Below are 17,309 nucleotides of genomic sequence, written 5' to 3' on the forward strand. Positions count from 1 at the left end.
AACCGTCCTGCTGCCGTTAATACTTAGAGCACCAAACGTGGATCAGTCCACCACTGAAAATAGTCCCTGACAAATGTATAATGTTCTCCTGTTTGAGTAACATTTGCTAAACACTACGGTGACCAGCTGTTTAACAAGATTATTCAACTTTTAAATTAAAAAAAAATAGAAAAAAGGAAACTAAAAGATTTACATCGTCAGTAGTTAACAACTTAGTTTGGGGCTGAGGGCCAGATACAAAGTAAGGATGTCAGAAAGTATTGTGAAACTGTATCACACAACCTGGATTTAGTCTTTTTGTTATTTTTTGACAATGACAAATTCAAATGAACACTAGCCTTAACCTTAAAATGTATTTAGCTCATATTTCATACTGTCCGTGTTGGTTAAACAGCATTATTTCAATATGACAGTAATTATTATGGGATAACTGTCAGTCCATGTGCATATAATCAACAAAATGGTGTACAAGAGATTTATTTATGAAACAGAACAATCTTACACTGTTTGTAGAAAATGTAAATCTAACAACACAAGTATAAAATAAATGTACATTTTGTGCATTGCAAACTCCCAAAAAAATGAACAAGATGTAAACCAAACACGGAAGCACATGGCTGCTATACAGACTAACGACAACAAGGTGTACAGTAATACATCCTCGATCCACACTACACAGTCACACAGTCACACTTTGTTTTAGAGACCTTCATCTGATTCCATTTTAACCAACACTGTTATTTTTACAGTATTTGATCTTCACGACTCAATCACACACGATGACTAACTTTTGAACCTCAGACTCTCTGCTGTTGATGTGAAATTAATTTGGTGTTTGGTACACAACATTAGATCTCATCAGCCACTTAAACTGCAATTATATGTACTTAACCACCTTTAACTACCTTAACGTATGCTAAAACCTCGATCTATCCTCTTTTTTTGTAGACGTGTCGCAGATAGAAAGTGTTTCAATATCATGTAAGGAAAGGCTCTTTGCTGCAGTGACAGTAGCCCAACGTGCATAACCAGTCATAAGCTCCTCGTAGAGTAAAAGCACTGAAAACTGTTCCACGTGTACCAAAGTGATATATCACTTTGAGGACAGCGAGGCCCTGTCTGGACAGCAAAGAAAAATAAACAGTGGCTTTTTTGTAACATACACATACTACCAGAACGAACTCCCTCTGGCAGCTACTATCACATACATAAACACGTGCTGTAATTACAGTATGTATGTGATTACTTAAAAGCAGCTGATGTTTATCCTCTCCAAAGCTTTTCGCTACAGTTTATGTGTAATATTTAAAAAACTAACAAGTTAAGGATATGCATGTCAACATTAAAAATCTTGCGATACTATAATGTGTCATCTTGATGTTTGTGATATACAATTATGCGCTTTGTCAGTGTAAACAAATAAATAATTATTTACAAACTCTAGCAAAAGATGCAAACAAACAAAACAAGCGGAGCATAAATAATTTACAAAAAGGAATTATAATACAGACTTAGTATAAACATCTTTGGCATTTACTAAAATGGCTTATTTAAATTGTTCTCCATAAAAAATAAAAACACACATTCAGGATGAAAATAATGAGGAGAAATAATAATGGACTTGACAGCTGAATGATTATGCTTTTGTTACAGTTTATGTTTGTCAGACACTATGATTGGCCACAAATGAGCATCTTAATCCCAAAGCCGAAATGATGAAAGATAGAGAACGACAGGTAGGAAAGCATACAGCGTGTAAGTGGTTGTACAATTAAACCTTTAACATGTAGGTACACTTGGTATAATTAGGTAATCTGCTTTTCAAAAAAACAAAAAAACTCTCATAATTTATTTCATTACCATCTCAAGAAATGTATAAGTCAACAGGAAAACTGAAATCGGCCGTGGTTTCCTGTCCATTGGATGGATCAAGGCAAAGCGTGGAGAAGTATGGAAATCCTCATTTCCTTTGAAACGGATTTCGTGATGACGTGATGTTTACTTTGAGAGATTCTTGTCTTTTGCCCTCTGATGTATTTCTTTCTGTCAAACTTGATTCAGTTATCTGTGGAAAGATTGAGACAACAGCTTCCATTACCGCCACACTTATAATCAAAACTAGGACACTCAACAAGATTCACACAGTCAAAGCGCCAACGTGCAGCAACAACATGTGCACTGTGTGCGTCAGAAAGAAAGCGTGTCTGCAGTGTCTGCAGTGTCTGCGGCTGTGAAAAGGCTGCAGGCTCATTTTCCACTGTTTAGCACTCAACAGAAGATCAGAAGTCCTTGAACCAACACAAGGTCTTTCACAATGCATCTGAGGCATTGTAGATGGGCAAGCTGACAAGCAGAAACATAGCGTGACGATCCTTTTTTGCTTCAAATAACACAGAACACACAACCCCTTCTCATCATTACCTTATGAGCACAGTTGGAAACTCCATCTTATCTGAGGTTTGAAAAAGATGTTGAAGGTTTAAAGACTTTACCCACATTATTCAAGTCGTGAACAGAGGACAAAGGACGAATGTGTATATTACAGTGTGAATCATTCCATGTTATTCATTAAGAATAATTTTGATTTGACCGTTGAACCAAAAGCATTCAGTGCATTTTTCTCTGATTTGGTTGCAATATCCTACAGTTCCATAACAGCAATCAAACAAATCAAAAATAATTCCACATTGACTTTTACCTATTCTAAACATGTATTCCTATTGTCATTCTGCGAAAAAATCTTTGCTAGATTGATGAACTACTTTCACGTGAATCTTTTGGCATCCTGTAATGCATTGACGTCGGCGCATGAGGTTGTCCCATGTGGTGGTCAAAGTTTCTGTTAAACTCATACATGCACACATATACGTCATTATTGCTACAAGGACACAGACACATCTAACGTCAGAACTGAGTAGTAATCAAAGTGTTTGTACTAACCTCTGCATTCATACTTGAGGTCGGAGAAGAACACCAGCTCTTGCGAGAAGACAAACAAGCCTAACCTTCCTCCGGCAAACGTCTTGTCATAAACTGGTCCTGAGTCGGCCATGATTTGTTTACCTTCATAGACCACAACCCTGAAAATTACAGGACAGACATGAACCTCTTCGTGTGTTGAGATTAAGATGCTTACTAATGTACAGTTTCACTCTCCGTCACTACACAAACTACAGAGAAGCTGCAGTAGAGAAATACGAGTGATTTTATGAAATGACCAAAATTGTTGTTTTTTTGAGACAGAAAAACAACAACTGTCATTACAAGCTTCATTTATTACCTTATAAAACCAGTCTTCGGTCTGTGGATGAGATGCCACCTGTAAGCTGTGTAATCCTTCCAACCAATGTTTTTGGGGTCATGCCACAGAGTCCGCACCTATGTGAAACAGTTAGCAACACTTAATACTGCTTCAGTCTTTAAAACAGACCAAATAGCATTTAGATTGCAGCCCACCTGTCCAGCAGTGTTGCCCGTGTGCCACAAAGCATTCCTGAGGTGTTCTCCAGTGCCAGTAGTCGAGTTGACAACTTTGAGTGAAACGCCGGAGATGCCGAAGGCCTTGGAGGGCTTGTCCTCCCAGTAAGTCTGTGTGATCTGCTTCCACATCACGACGTAAAAGCGCCCACTCGACTGGTAGCCGAACACAAAGCCTGCATAGTCATCGTCTCTGTCCGTGTTCACGTACATCGTTCCACTGAAGTCCACAGCGTTGAACTCATCAAAACCTGTGATGGTGTGAAAGAAAGGGGATTCTAAATCTCAGGGCTCTGCGCAATCAAATGGAGTTTCAAATCTTTAAAATGAATTTGAAACAGTTGTTCAAGAGTAAACATTTGTGTGTTACTCACCTACTGCAATGCCTGGGTCAGAATTGGCAGTCTGAACCAGCTCTTTGCCCTGGTGTCGGACCACCCAGTTGGGATCAATTTGAGTGGTTCCCTTAGGATCCAAGTGGACCATCTGGAACTTCCTGAAGTCTGTGATACTGATGGCATTGTTCTCCGGACACACATCAAGACTGTCTGGGATATTGTCATTATCAAAGTCATCTTTGCAGGCATCCCCTCTTCCATCGCCTGTGAAAAAAAGATATAAAATACATCGGTTTGACCTAATTTAAATCAGACTTGAATAATTGTAGCTACATTTTTCCTATTGTTCCACAGATGGCAGCTAATATGAGAAATCATAATACAAATCCCACTGAAGGGAGTACTGAGGAGCTCTTCCAAGATAATATTAAAAATGAATGGGGAAAATAGCGGTTCCTCCCAGAAAATTTACTTTAATACATTTGCCAGGTCTACTAAGGCAAAACAGCCATCTTTTCATGCTATGACAACTTCCACTAATTTGTAACCATCTGAAGCCTGAAGTATATTAAAGCCAGACTGCAGGCCAGGAGCTCACAGTGGAAAGGACTCATGTGTGGAAGTAGCTAGCTGCTTTATTGTCATCTTTGTTGTTGCACAAGGGGCTAAAACGATCCCATCAAATAAACACTATCTGACGAGCTGTGAAAGCGTCGGGGTCCAGGGCCTACGTGCTTCGCAGTCTGTTTCCAGTTACAAACAGCTGTAGTACAAACTCCAGGTAACCCTGCTTGAATATGGTACTGAGGATTAATCACGAGCAACGCCTAAAGGTAATAAAAACTTCACAGCCTGGCGTGTGACCTCCTGGGCGGCTCACTGAAGTCATGCAGAATGACATCGCTTTTGCCAAGCCGGCCATTGACTTTTTCCAAAGCCACCATATTTCACACCTGTAGCAGTGGAGCTAATTGCTGACTGTGAAAACATATGGGAGACAGTATACTGAAGCTAAATGTGAGCATCACATGAGTACAAAGTCTGAGTGCATGGAGTCCACGGCAGAAAGACAGAATATAACAGCTATAAACTAATGTAACAAAATGAAATACAAGCTATGAATCTGTAAACTCCGATGATTAATCCCCAGACTGTTGAATTCAGTTACAGTCTCAATAGGTCTCTCACATGACTTACTGTGAGCCGGCAGGTGTCATACACTGGTCATGTGAGATGAATTGTGGTACTGATTCAATGGTAACTTATTCATTGATGTTATACATTTTGTCAACTGCTGTTTCCAAGGTGAAGAATGAACGACATATTACACATTCATAACAAAGTAAAAAATGTGTTTGTTATCTATAAACATTGCATTAGAAATTGGCAATAACAAAAGTTATAGCTGCATCAAACACCATCTAGTTACTTCGCCAGTCTTATGATAGCGCACAGCCCAATGACACTAGTGCAACTTTGTAACTTTGGTCTGAGAATTTTTAAGCTACCTTTGACTCAGGCAAATACAAACACAAGTAATTTGTCGTTGAGTAGGAACATTTCACGACCCTTTGTACTGCCATTTCTGCATTAACCGAAGTATACCACTGGACAAACACACAAAACATAATCAGCTGGATTTACACACGGAGAGAAAGTACAAGGCACGCACCAGACCCTGCAACCCTTTGAATGTTTTATTCTCACCATCAGCGTCTATCTGGTCTGCATTGGGTGTCAGCCTGCAGTTGTCCTTGTCGTCTGGGACACCATCATCATCATCATCATAGTCACATGCGTCTCCTTTGCCGTCCTTGTCGTGGTCAGCCTGGTTGGAGTTGGCCACATAGGGACAGTTGTCCAGGTTGTTCTGATGGCCGTCTTCATCAATGTCGTGGTTATTGTCGCACTGATCTCCAACCAGGTCATTGTCTACGTCGGTCTGTTGGATGAATACAGACAGAGGTTAACACTTCCTGCACTTCCTGTTGCACCGGAGTGTGTCATGAAATGCACTGTGGTCACCTGGTCAGGGTTGTGCAACAATGGACAGTTGTCACAATGGTCACCAACTCCATCCATGTCAGTGTCCTGCTGATCAGTGTTGTACACATAGGGGCAGTTGTCGCTCTCATTCATAATGTCTAAGGACAAAGGGCAGTTGATGAGAATGTAATGTTTAATATAACAGCTAGCTGTCCTAGATGGATTGATTACAGTCATTTATCTGTTTAGCTATTTTACCATCGCCGTCAATATCCACTGCGCAGGCGTCCCCTTCTGCGTTGTGGTCGGTGTCTATTTGAGCAGGGTTGTGTTCATAGGGACAGTTGTCGCAGCGGTCGCCAACTTCATCCTTGTCAAAGTCAAACTGGCGAGGATTGTATTGGAGGGGACAGTTGTCCTGTGACAGAAAGTATGTCGTTGTTAGGGAATTCTTCGTGTGTCACCAATCTGATCAGAGAATAAAATGTGTTAAAAACTCTCCTACCCTCTCATCTACAATTCCATCGTTGTCATCATCCTTGTCACAAGCATCTCCTTGGCCGTCCTTGTCAAAGTCTTCTTGTCCAGAGTTGGGAAGGCTGGGGCAGTTATCCTGAAAAAGGCATGGGACATCTTTACAGATACAATAGCAATACGATAGTTTGTTATCACTGCGGATAGGCTTCATCAAATAGGGTGACAGAGTTTAACAAAATACCTTCTTGCAGTGATATGTGGCATTGGCATCACACACAAGGTTCTGATTGGGCCAACCATCCAGGTCAGAGTCTTCTCCACAAATGAAGCCATCTCCAGCGTAACCGGTCCTGCACTCACACTTGTACATAGGGTCACTGAAGTGGCTGATGTAGATACATTCGGCATATTTGTGACAATTGTGGGTCTTGTCCTTGCATGGGTTCTCTGGCTCACACACCTAAAGAAAAAACAGGGCAGGTGGAACTGTATTATGAGATTTTGTCACTGACCACATCCAACATCAAGGGTACTGGATGTGATCTGACAAAAAAAAAAAGATGGCCCTCCATGCCCTTGTCATCAGTCTTTGTATATGCTTCTTTTGTTGTCAGCTTTTGATGACATGTTAAAGTCAAGAGTAGTTATCTTACCACGAGTCCTTCCTCTTTAGAAGGCCACCCCAAACTGAGGGCTTCTCCAAAGCCAAAGTGCAGGGCACTTCTGGGCAGAGTTGATTTTATGAAATCCTACCCAATGCATCATACCTCCCACAACAACCCACTGTTTCCTCTTTTGCAGCACAAGGTATTCACAGCTAACACTCATTACCAGAGGATGAACATAACTGCAGTGTGGATGCCACTCCATGAGCTCATAGAGGAGAGAGTGACAGCAAGAACAGGCCTTTGATCAAAACTGTAAAATGGTGCCCCCTTAATGCCAGCGATGAGACTATTCCCTTTTCCCCCAAATCAATTAGTGAAATTGGGAGTCTGTAAATTCAGTGATCTCAAGGGAGCAGAAAAATGTGTACTAATCAAATGACGAATGTGTCATAAATGACATGTCGTATTACCTGTGATACAGCTACAATTTAGCAGTTATGACAGGAGTGGAAATACTGAGCTGTTTTAAAGATCTCGTAGGCAGAGCCAGAGTAAAAAGCTCCACATCTCTTAGCTTGAATAGAAGCACTGATCCGTTCAACATGTGAAGTAAAATACAGTTTCAGTCTGCCTCTGATCTTTCAATGAATGTAACAGAGATGTGTAACATATGTTTGTTGTTAAGAGTTGCCCAACTCTCCTCCCTCTACCTCTAGTTGCTAATACTGGGTCAAGGTGAGGCACATTCATATCTGGTGGCCTCCCCTCCAACGCGGTGTAAACACTCTGACAGCATGAGTAAGGCTTATATACTGTATCAACCAAGCTGCTGCTTCCATCATTCATACATTTGGATCAATCCACACCACTGCTTTTGAAAACCTAGCAGGGAGTTAAATTCCCACATTGTATCCTTTTCTTCACTGCATTTTGTTCTCACCTAAAAGCTACCTCTGTTTGAATGGCATCCAAGCAATGGTCCGTTATTGGCAATGAGAGTAACTTTAACGCACCTGTTTGTTCTTTTTGGCAGACTCCACAGCCATACCGAAAGGCTGGTTGCCCTTGTAGCGCTTCGGACAGGGCAGGCAGTGGAAACCTGGATCGGTGTTGACGCAGCGCTGCATTCCACTCACTTTGTAGCAAACGTCAGACACCATGTCACACTGGAGGAGGGAATGAAAAGTATCAGTGTCAATGCAGACAAATAAATACATGTGCGAGGTCTTCAACACACGTGTGGATCATGCACATGAGAAAAACCCTTTCACCTCATTGATGTCTTCACAGTGGGTACCGTTTCCACGGAAACCAGCAGGGCATGGGCCACACTCCCAGGATCCATCTGGAGAGCTGTTGCAATCCACTCCCCCAAAGCATGGGTTAGACAGACAGCCATCTGCAAGGGATTTAGATGACAAGTATAGGGAAACAAAGAAAGTTGATTGAAACATCGCTGGAGATATCTGTATGGTGTGCCTCCAAATGATTCCACTTCAATTCGTATCGGTATTTATCTCAACTTGATGCTTAAAGATAAAATATGCATTCTTTCTTCAGCATGTTAAGATTTGCTCTTAGCACAAAGAACCGCTGACGATGATGGGAGTGTCATTACTTTTGGTCAAAGCTTTTGACGAAAACCACAAATGCCACTGGAGGACAAGTCACCAAGGTTCACTAAAGTCAGTAGGATTCACCCTCTTGGGAGCATGAATGTTTGTTTTTTAGATATTCTATTCCGGGCTAAACTTGTCGACCGACCAACTAGCCGACCGACTGACCGACCGACATTCCTAGAGCTTGTTGCTTGCATGGTTAAAAACATGATGTAGGCCACTGGTGCTCACCTATAGGACAGTCTTTTGTGTTACAGCTGTCACTGTCGTTGGCCTCCCCGATACAATTTTTGCCGCCGTACTGAGGTTGAGGGCTGTTGCATACCCTCGCTCGACTTTTGCCTCCCCCTCCGCATGTTGCTGAACAGGATGCCCATGGAGACCAAGGACCCCAACCGCCATCAACTAAAAAGACACAGAGATAGATCTTCAGTACTTCATTTTTGACAAAAAAAAGCATTTCATTCCACAAGTATTTCAACTCTTTGTTTCTAACATTTAAAGTCTGAAATCCGAAAAGAAGCCACAGAGTCAGAAGCCTGGAACTTAATACTCCAAGTGAAATCATACTGAGCTGATTTGAGTCAACATTTCCTGAAAGACAGACAGGAGGCCAGTCTCGAACACATGGGGAATGTTGCCTCAGGGCACAAGAAAGTCTGGTTATTCCACACGGATGCTGCTGTAATGGAGATGCTGCTTTTGAGTGTTCCCCTAACAGGCTGGAATACTCACTGGGACAGGGTTTGGCAGTGCAGCGCTGAGTTTCTCTCCCATTTCCCTTGCAGTCTTTACCCCCCAGTTGTGGCATGGGAGCATTGCAGTGTCGTATCCTGGTGATCTGTCCTTCTCCACAGGTCACTGAGCAGGACGACCACGGGGACCACAAACTCCAACCTCCGTCCTGGCGAACTGGGAATCCAACATCAAAACATATCAGGCAGAGATCACAAAAACACATGTCACGTATTATCCTCTAGATTTCCACCCAATCAAATGGTTACAGACATGTAGAATTTGCAAAAGCGAAGAAAAAATGGCTACCACATTTTCTACAAGTAAACATTATGTGATGCTGGCGACGATGGCTCACTTTCAAAGATGTTCTGAGACGCCTGCGCCAGCATTTATGTCATTGTGGGTAAACTATCCTCCAGTGGTTAGACTGATTCAGTCACTCACACAGATGCAGTGCAGTGAGCTGCAAGCAATAACACATGCCAATCCCACAATTTATCAAACAAACAATTCTTCAGTTTTGGCATCAACCTCATATAAAGTACATCTAATGATCAAACTCATGACTATTTTATATTTTTGCATGGCAGGTGGTGGTGAGTCATTGTACTGTGGAACACCCTCTCAACCAGTGATTTATTTGGAAAAGAATTTGACTGGGCACATCCTGCAACCAGACCATGCAATACTGCTTTTCACTGGGATTCAGCCTCACTCAGATGGATCCATTTTCAACAGATTCATAGAGGCATGAACTCCACAGCTGCATCATGTACCTCCCTGCCATATGGCATACTTCTATTTGTTATAGATGATTGTGTAGTTGAGGCAATGACAGATGCATAGTTGATCAAGAGGGGGTTACTACTGGAATAAATATCCTCACCACGGCGGTCGCATTTGCCCAGGCTGCACTTGCGGGTCTGGATGGAAGGTCCGGTGCAGGGGTTGCTCGTTGCATCACATGACCGACCCCTCTGCTGAGTTCCTGTCCCGCAGGTGACAGTGCACTCCGTCCACTCTGACCAGGGGGACCAGCCGTCCTCACTGTGTGTAGCTGAAAGAAGTAAAAGCACAACGTCAACATTTTATTCCTTATTTCTCCTCATGTTGAAACAGAATAATAAAAGTACTAACAAAGGATCACTGCACTGTTTTTATGCTTTATGTAAGCCTGTTTATCACATGACCTCATCTGAAAAACCCACAATAGCCACTCTGAATGTATTTAGACCAATAAATATGCGGGTCACTCACAAAGACAAACTGGTTGCAATATTCCTTTGGTATTTAAATCTAATATTGTTTTTACGGCATATTGAACTATTAATTAAAAATAGCAATGTGTTTTTAATTGTGTTTATTGGCTGGGTGCATTGGCTGATCAAAGGTTCCAACTACTTACGCATACACACGGGGCAGCACTCGCCGTCGATAAATGACGGGATGGCACAGGCCACTGGAGGGCATGTAATTTGGTGACAAACAATCTTGGACTCCTGCCATCAATGAATATTAGACATGTATCAGGGTAATTCAAATCCACAGTAAAGATGTCCACATCTCCATTTGATTTGGCACTACCTGGCAGGTACATTTGGTGCAGCTGTCTACAACCCAGTCTTCCTTATCGTCAAACAGGCGGCCATCCTGCCAGCACATGTTTTTCTCTTTAGTGTTCTTCATTCTCCCAAGGGCCTCCTTCATGACTGTGTTCTCCTCTGTCTTAACATACAACAACAGACAGATTTGCAGTCAGAAAGGAGATCAGTCAGAAATAATTAGGTCACATTCATGATAAAGGTAGACTGCATTCCAGGAAGCATGTGAAGCTATACACCTGCTGACAAGCTGATTCTAGTAAGAGAGCACATGTGAGATTATCTTCACCAGCTGGAAAGAAGAATAGTACACGCTGCTCCGGTAGAACAACTGTTTGTCACTTTTAAAGAAGTAAGACTACTTATGCGGATCACAAAAATCACTCTCTGAGAAACACAACCACAAAATACTTTATTATAATAATGAAGGGCCAAATATAGCCTCCTGGCATTCTTTCCATGAACCTATCTGTCCCTCTCCAGTTCAGTAAAGCCCTGAGGTGGAAACCTTCATATCATTATGAGACATCTTTCTTTCAGATCGCCTCATGAGAGAAAAGAGTCTCAGAGAAAACTAAAATGGACCAGGAGGAAGAATGATTGATTTATAAATTAACTCAAAAAAGTACATAGACACAAAACAAACTGCTGCATTGTATTAACGGTACAATGTTCATTTCAAAATGTGATTCTCATTACTTCAAATGGAAACCTGCATCTCTGTAAATGTATAATGCTTCTAGGAAAATAGCCCATTGAAAAATAATGCTTAGTGATGCACATTGTAAACTCCAACCCAATTGGAGACCAGGGGACCTCTGGCTGGATTCCTGAACACTTGGGAGCTGTCAGACTACTGCCAAAGGTTCGTGTGTGTAAATCCTCCCGTTGGAAAAGGGAGGCAGCCGTGTGCAGCACTAGAATCTAAGACACCACTCGGTCTGGAAGAGCCTCAGGGACCCTTCTCATCCCAGACGGCCTTTTTTTTTTGTTCCCAAGGTTCATGCCCAGACTATTATTGCTGGTAGGCTCCCAGAGGAAACACATGAGCTTTTTAAACACAGCCAGACATTAGACTGGACCCCATCGCTGCCAGGGGAACACTTCCTATATCCCCGTGTAACATCTGTCTGACTCACGCTGCCACAGATAGCAGGAGTCAAACGGGTTCAGCCATCACTGGCGACTCTATAAACAGTCCTGAAGCTACTTACTATTTGATTTCAAAGCAATGTTGGAAACCTCGTAACCTAATTCAAACCACTAACATTCCGGCTGCCACACCCAGGATTGAATTTGAACAGCTGATTTTGACAATTTCACATTCACCACTGAAAAGTTTCCTGTAGAGCACAGCAAAACAGTAGCATGTCTGAAACAAACACAATGATTTACACCAGGTCACTTCTACTACTTACCACTTTTTGCAAGCCATCAATAAGGTTGCTAACGACAACGCGCAGGCCGTTAAGCTCCTGGAACATGGTGCTGAGGTCCTCGCAGGAGCGCTCACACATGTCTGCGCTCGCATCGTCTGTCTGCTGACCGATAATGTTTGTAGTGATCGAGGGACTCACATCCACAATTTCTGCGCTCTCGCTCACAATATTGGCATCATCTGGAGGGGCAAAAGAAGATACATCAGGGTGAATGAGCAAGCGAGCAAAAACGAACAAGCGACACTGGTGATGGAAAACACATTTGAGAGATATGATGATTCAGGATACTCTGTTCAGGATACAGAGTGATTTCCTGTTTTCCTGTTGCAGGCAAAAAGATCACATAAATGCAGTGATTACAATGTTTATTGTCGACCAAAAAACAGATGTTCAGTCATTGCGTTTGTTTGATTTGAGAAAAGTATGTTTCAAATGGTGACGGTAAATCTTTCCACCAGAGATGACAGCCGGTTTGGCTGTGGGAGAATGGGAAGGGAAGGTATGGCAGAGAACAGGGTGTTCCTGGAGCGATGAGAAACCACACCGTTGTCATTCATTTCCACAACCTTTTAGATATGTGGACACTTCCAATATGAACTTAACAGACCAGAGTGACCACACAGATGGATTTAGAAGCAGCCTGTGAAGCTCATGGTCTTGAAGATACCCTCGTCTAGATGTCAGCACACTAGAGTCCAGAGTGCGGGAAAATCCCTTGAGTCACAGCATTTCTTAGTTATTACTAACGCTAGACATTCTTCTCCTTCAGTGCATAGTATGAAAGGGAATGCCACTCTCAACCCCAGGGTTGTCTCAAGGGCTAAATGTTGAGTCTTCTTTGTACAATCTGAAAATCCTGCGTGAGCCAAGAGTAATGTGTCTGCCAGGTGCGATCTTTGCAAAAAACATATTCACAGAGCAGAAAAGAGCATATTTCTACATCGTATACAATATAAAATCATGAGCACTCCCTCCGTTTATTTCCCCAGTTTGTATCTGAACTCACTAACCTTCTGTGATATGATGATGAGCTTATGGATGTGTGATGCCGAAAAACAAACACACAAGATCAAAGCTTCATGGAATGCCTGTCACTCAGCCAAAGCATAGCATATATATGCAACTGGTTTGGATCTTGCTATGTAAATTGGTGAAGATTAATAGCAGACTGAGGGACTCTAAATCAAGTTGTCCAAATGTTATGTTTTCTTTCCCTTTCAATCTGCTGGATTCATTCAAATCTCAGGAGGGCTTCATGCTGTGTGTGGATGCGCGCAAGCTCGTCTGTAAAAGCATTTACACATTATTCTCTCCCTGATAGACATTCTCTTATTTTCTCAATTAAAAAAGAGCAAAAAGCTTGGGTAGTTTTAATGCTGCTCATTAATGTCCAACATGACAGTTCTTTTGAGCGTGGGTTGTGTGGGTATATGAGTGACTTTTGTGGCATTAGAATTGCAACCAGGGCAGAACCTTGACGAGTACCATCCAGCATGCAGAAAACGTCCAGGTCTTAGTTACATCTGTTCAACAAATAAACTCATTCATCTGGACTTTAACACTGCTTGAGGCAATGGAAATGCTCAGAAACCCCTCTGTCACGCACAAGCATGCACACCGCAAATATATTTGCTTTGTCACAGTAAACCAAAGACACTGTTTCCAGATCTGGTGACCCTTTAGCTTTGATGTAAAGGATGATTACGGACATATTTACCCAGATATCTGTATCTTTTTAGTTGCAGCCGCTCTTCATGTGAGCCCTGCTGAGGATCACAAGGTCCTCATGCGAGCAAAGCTTCAGCTGAGAAAAGCACCCCAATCAGCCAATTCATGACTTCATTTTGTGTGTGTTTGTGTGTGTTTGTGTGTGCAGCTGGAAGTGGAAGTTCCCAACTCTGCAGTATAGCATTGACTTTCTCTTTTCTCTCCCACAGCATTATCCAGAGCCTACTGCCAATGGAAATAAATGTAAGCATGTGTATCTCCTTTTGTTCACCACGCAGACACACTGTTCGACCTTAAGCCACTGCATCGACACTGCTATTTCCGTAAACGTGAAGCTCTGGGGGGACATCCTGCCACATACCAATTCAGCAATTTTTTTTTACCCACTTAACCCCCCCCCCCCCCCCTAAAAAAAAAAAAAAGCTCAACTGAGAATGCTTTGGAAAGTTGCTGTGGTTGATACTTAACAAAACACAGATACCAGGCTTTGGAGGATTGCATGTGAAAGAGTTGCCAATTGTTTTGACATGAAAATGAAAATCACACAAATAGAAATGGTTCCCACTGCTCGAGTATGGTGGGAAACTTTGGGAGAATACTGGTTTAAACACCTTAGAGACAGCCACAAAAAACTCCGCTCCCTACCGTGTTTAGGGACATCACAGTCTCTGCTCAGCAGGATGTCTTCCACTGTGGTGTCGAAGATAAAACGCACGTTCTGCAGAAGGCCCTGATTGGTAAGAAAATATGTGTCGATTACGTATGTTGGCTACTTTGTTATATTTTAGAACAGACATACATCCTTTGTCGATACCCACTTACTCCTATTCAAGCATGCATTGGGACACAGACAGATACTTCACTCCTGACCTTGTCACACTCAATTTTATACACAAGGGGCAATTTAGAGTCTAAATGTGTCCTCTCCACACAGGAAGACCAGGGAAACACTGAGCCACTCTGCCTCACTTTGAAGAGGAAGTATGCTCCTCTCTAATTCTGGAAACTGTTGTTTAAAATGAGCTTTTATTGTAAGCTTTGTTAAGACCACAGTTTCTTGTAAAATATCAGAGGTGAATAAATATTGTACTCATAAAAGTCACAAAAGGACTGAAGGTGAAAGACTTAAGTTTCCAGATGGTAAATCCTTGTCCTACCCATAATCCATAGTCTCTGTCTTACCCTGAAGTGGTTCTCCCGAATGGATCCCTTTGCAACATACATGCGGCTCCCCTCAGCTTTCAGGTGGTCGTAGAAAGGCTCATCCAGGATGAAGCTGTCTATGAGGCTGCAGCCCACAAACAGGTTTGCATTTTCCCCATGAACATGAAGTGTGATATTCTTCCACTGGGAGTCAGACAGGTCCACATCTTCAAAGGAAACCACATTTTGGGAGCCGTCCATCCAGTATACCAGGTCCAGAGTGTTGGCCCGCCCATTGGACACAATCTCAAACTGCCGCCGGCCATGGGGACCCTCCAAACCAATCAGGGTGCCCCGTGAGGCGCGGTCCTGGCGCATGCTGGCCACAAACACAAAGCCCTCATTGTTTTGGATCTGACGTAGTATTTGTTTTAATATGGGGGCGCTCACTGGGGGCAGGTGGTCAAAGCGGATGAAGCGGTAAGCAGGGGCATCTGAGTTTTGGCCCCGAAACAGTTTGGCCCCCAGAGTCTTGCGAGTGATGTGGGTGATTTCAAACAAGTCGAATGACGTCTCATCCTCTTGCTCACCATCTAAAAATCAAACCAGAGGAAATGCAAATGAACAGTTACTTCAGGGCGAAAGAATACGAGTCCATGAGCTCGATTTTGCTTTAAATAAAATCGGTCTTTAAAAAAAAGAACAAGGGCAAATAGCAAACAATTAGCAAAATATTTAGAGGATTTAAAAAACTTCACTGATTGCACTTGAAGTTAGTGGGGCTTCTAGCGTTTAGTGTCTTAGCAGTCTTACACAGTTATTTAATGTTTTAATGCAATGAATGTTCTGAATTGTTATTAAATCTCCTTTTCTTTTGCCTTATGTTTTGATGCTTTTAATGGTTTTATGTGAAGCACTTTGAATTACCTTGTTGTTGAAATGTGCTATACAAATAAACTTGCCTTGCCTTAGTTTCAGTATCAATAATACAAATCTAGTCAATAACCTTTATTATTCATTTATTTTAATATAGTCAGCATTAGAATCATTTACAAGCTTTCCACTTACCTTGAGGTAATGCGTGGAGAAAAGTACAAGATAAGAGCAGCAAGAAGAGACTTCTCCTGAGTATCATATCTCCTTAAAAGAAAAACAGGAATGTTTTTTAAATTAGTTTTTATGTCCCTCTAGTCTTTTTTCGACATCATCAATCCATCTCAAATTGATTTGATTTTTTTCACGTGATCCTCACAGTGAATAATTCAAATAATGACACAACAGACGAACCAAAAAAATCCAGCTTTCCAGCTACAATACGCTGCTTACAGCACCACATGCAGATTCTGATTCTGCGTGTTAATCGCTTAAATGCTTTGAAAAGTCTTTTCAGTCATCAGATAATGAATCTCTTAATTAAAGTGCTGAGCTACAGTTCTCTCGTACCTTATACCTGCTAGCATATCTCCACACAGAAAAGTTCAGCGATAAATAGGCTGCGGTGCCGTGTAACTTACCTGACGAATGCAGTGTATATTTTTCAAAACAATCAGATATCCGACAACAATAAAATAAAAACAATGAAATCAGAATAAAAAGCCGATGATTAAATGAAAGAGAAGTGGTATCTCCTGTAGGCTACACCTCGTGCGTAAAAAAGCGTAAAGTCCACTTTGGTTCACTGCATCCACAGTCCGCAGGACTTTAGGCACAACAGTGACTGAGGCATCCAGCGCCCTCCTCTTATATAGATAGCCTGTCAATCAAACTATTTTGGTTATGCTTTTTTGGTTAACTCTTTGGTTTGCAGCCAGTTGTTAAGCGACAGAGTGATATAATTATCTTCCGATGGCGTAATTGTCTTATCCGCGCTCGCACACAGAGGCTGATATGTGGGCGGACAGGGGGGGTGCGGAGGGGCGGAGGGAGGGCTTATTCACCTTGGGGAAGAGAGATGGAAGTGTGTTGTTTTACACTGGTTATGATGATAAGGAAACCAAGAATGTTTTCAATAGATTATATATCTTTACCCCCCCCCCCACCCTTCCCTTGAATGTTATTGTTTTTCTAAAAAAAAAAATTCTACACACGCATACATATTTTTAATATTTGGATAACAGCATTTTGACTAAAACTGCTATAATTCAAAACTTGCAAA

General features: G+C 42.0%; 1 protein-coding gene across 2 annotated transcripts; it reads right to left on the reverse strand.

Moving 5' to 3' along the window:
• Positions 1-461: 461 nt before the first annotated feature.
• Positions 462-16,833, reverse strand: thbs2a (thrombospondin 2a). Of its 2 annotated transcripts, XM_079280540.1 has the most exons (23): positions 16,669-16,833; positions 16,223-16,294; positions 15,194-15,747; positions 14,657-14,741; positions 12,263-12,462; positions 10,828-10,968; positions 10,649-10,742; positions 10,130-10,300; positions 9,241-9,417; positions 8,737-8,910; positions 8,158-8,285; positions 7,900-8,052; positions 6,520-6,738; positions 6,307-6,414; positions 6,060-6,219; positions 5,841-5,959; positions 5,523-5,757; positions 3,852-4,079; positions 3,457-3,728; positions 3,281-3,378; positions 2,941-3,080; positions 2,422-2,452; positions 462-2,065 (listed from the first exon to the last, which is right to left on the reverse strand). In XM_079280540.1, exons 2-23 carry the CDS (start codon positions 16,287-16,289, stop codon positions 2,062-2,064), a joined length of 3,558 nt encoding a protein of 1,185 aa, XP_079136666.1. In that variant the 5' UTR covers positions 16,290-16,294; positions 16,669-16,833; the 3' UTR covers positions 462-2,061. The 2 variants fall into 2 exon arrangements, with proteins under 2 accessions (XP_079136666.1, XP_079136667.1); XM_079280541.1 differs by lacking the exon at positions 2,422-2,452.
• Between the last annotated feature and the right edge of the window lie 476 nt (positions 16,834-17,309).

Source organism: Melanostigma gelatinosum, assembly GCF_949748355.1.
Source record: "Melanostigma gelatinosum genome assembly, chromosome: 12".
In the NCBI taxonomy this organism is placed as follows: Eukaryota; Metazoa; Chordata; class Actinopteri; order Perciformes; family Zoarcidae; genus Melanostigma; species Melanostigma gelatinosum.

Bases quoted from the DNA above. Each gene is read 5' to 3' on its own strand.
- thbs2a (XM_079280540.1), bottom strand. From the start codon at position 16,289: ATGATACTCAGGAGAAGTCTCTTCTTGCTGCTCTTATCTTGTACTTTT. The intron at 14,742-15,193 runs GTAAGACAGAGA...CTTACCAATCAG, and splicing joins TTCGGGAGAACCACTTCAGG to GGCCTTCTGCAGAACGTGCG. The intron at 8,911-9,240 runs GTGAGTATTCCA...GTGTCTTTTTAG, and splicing joins CACTGCCAAACCCTGTCCCA to TTGATGGCGGTTGGGGTCCT.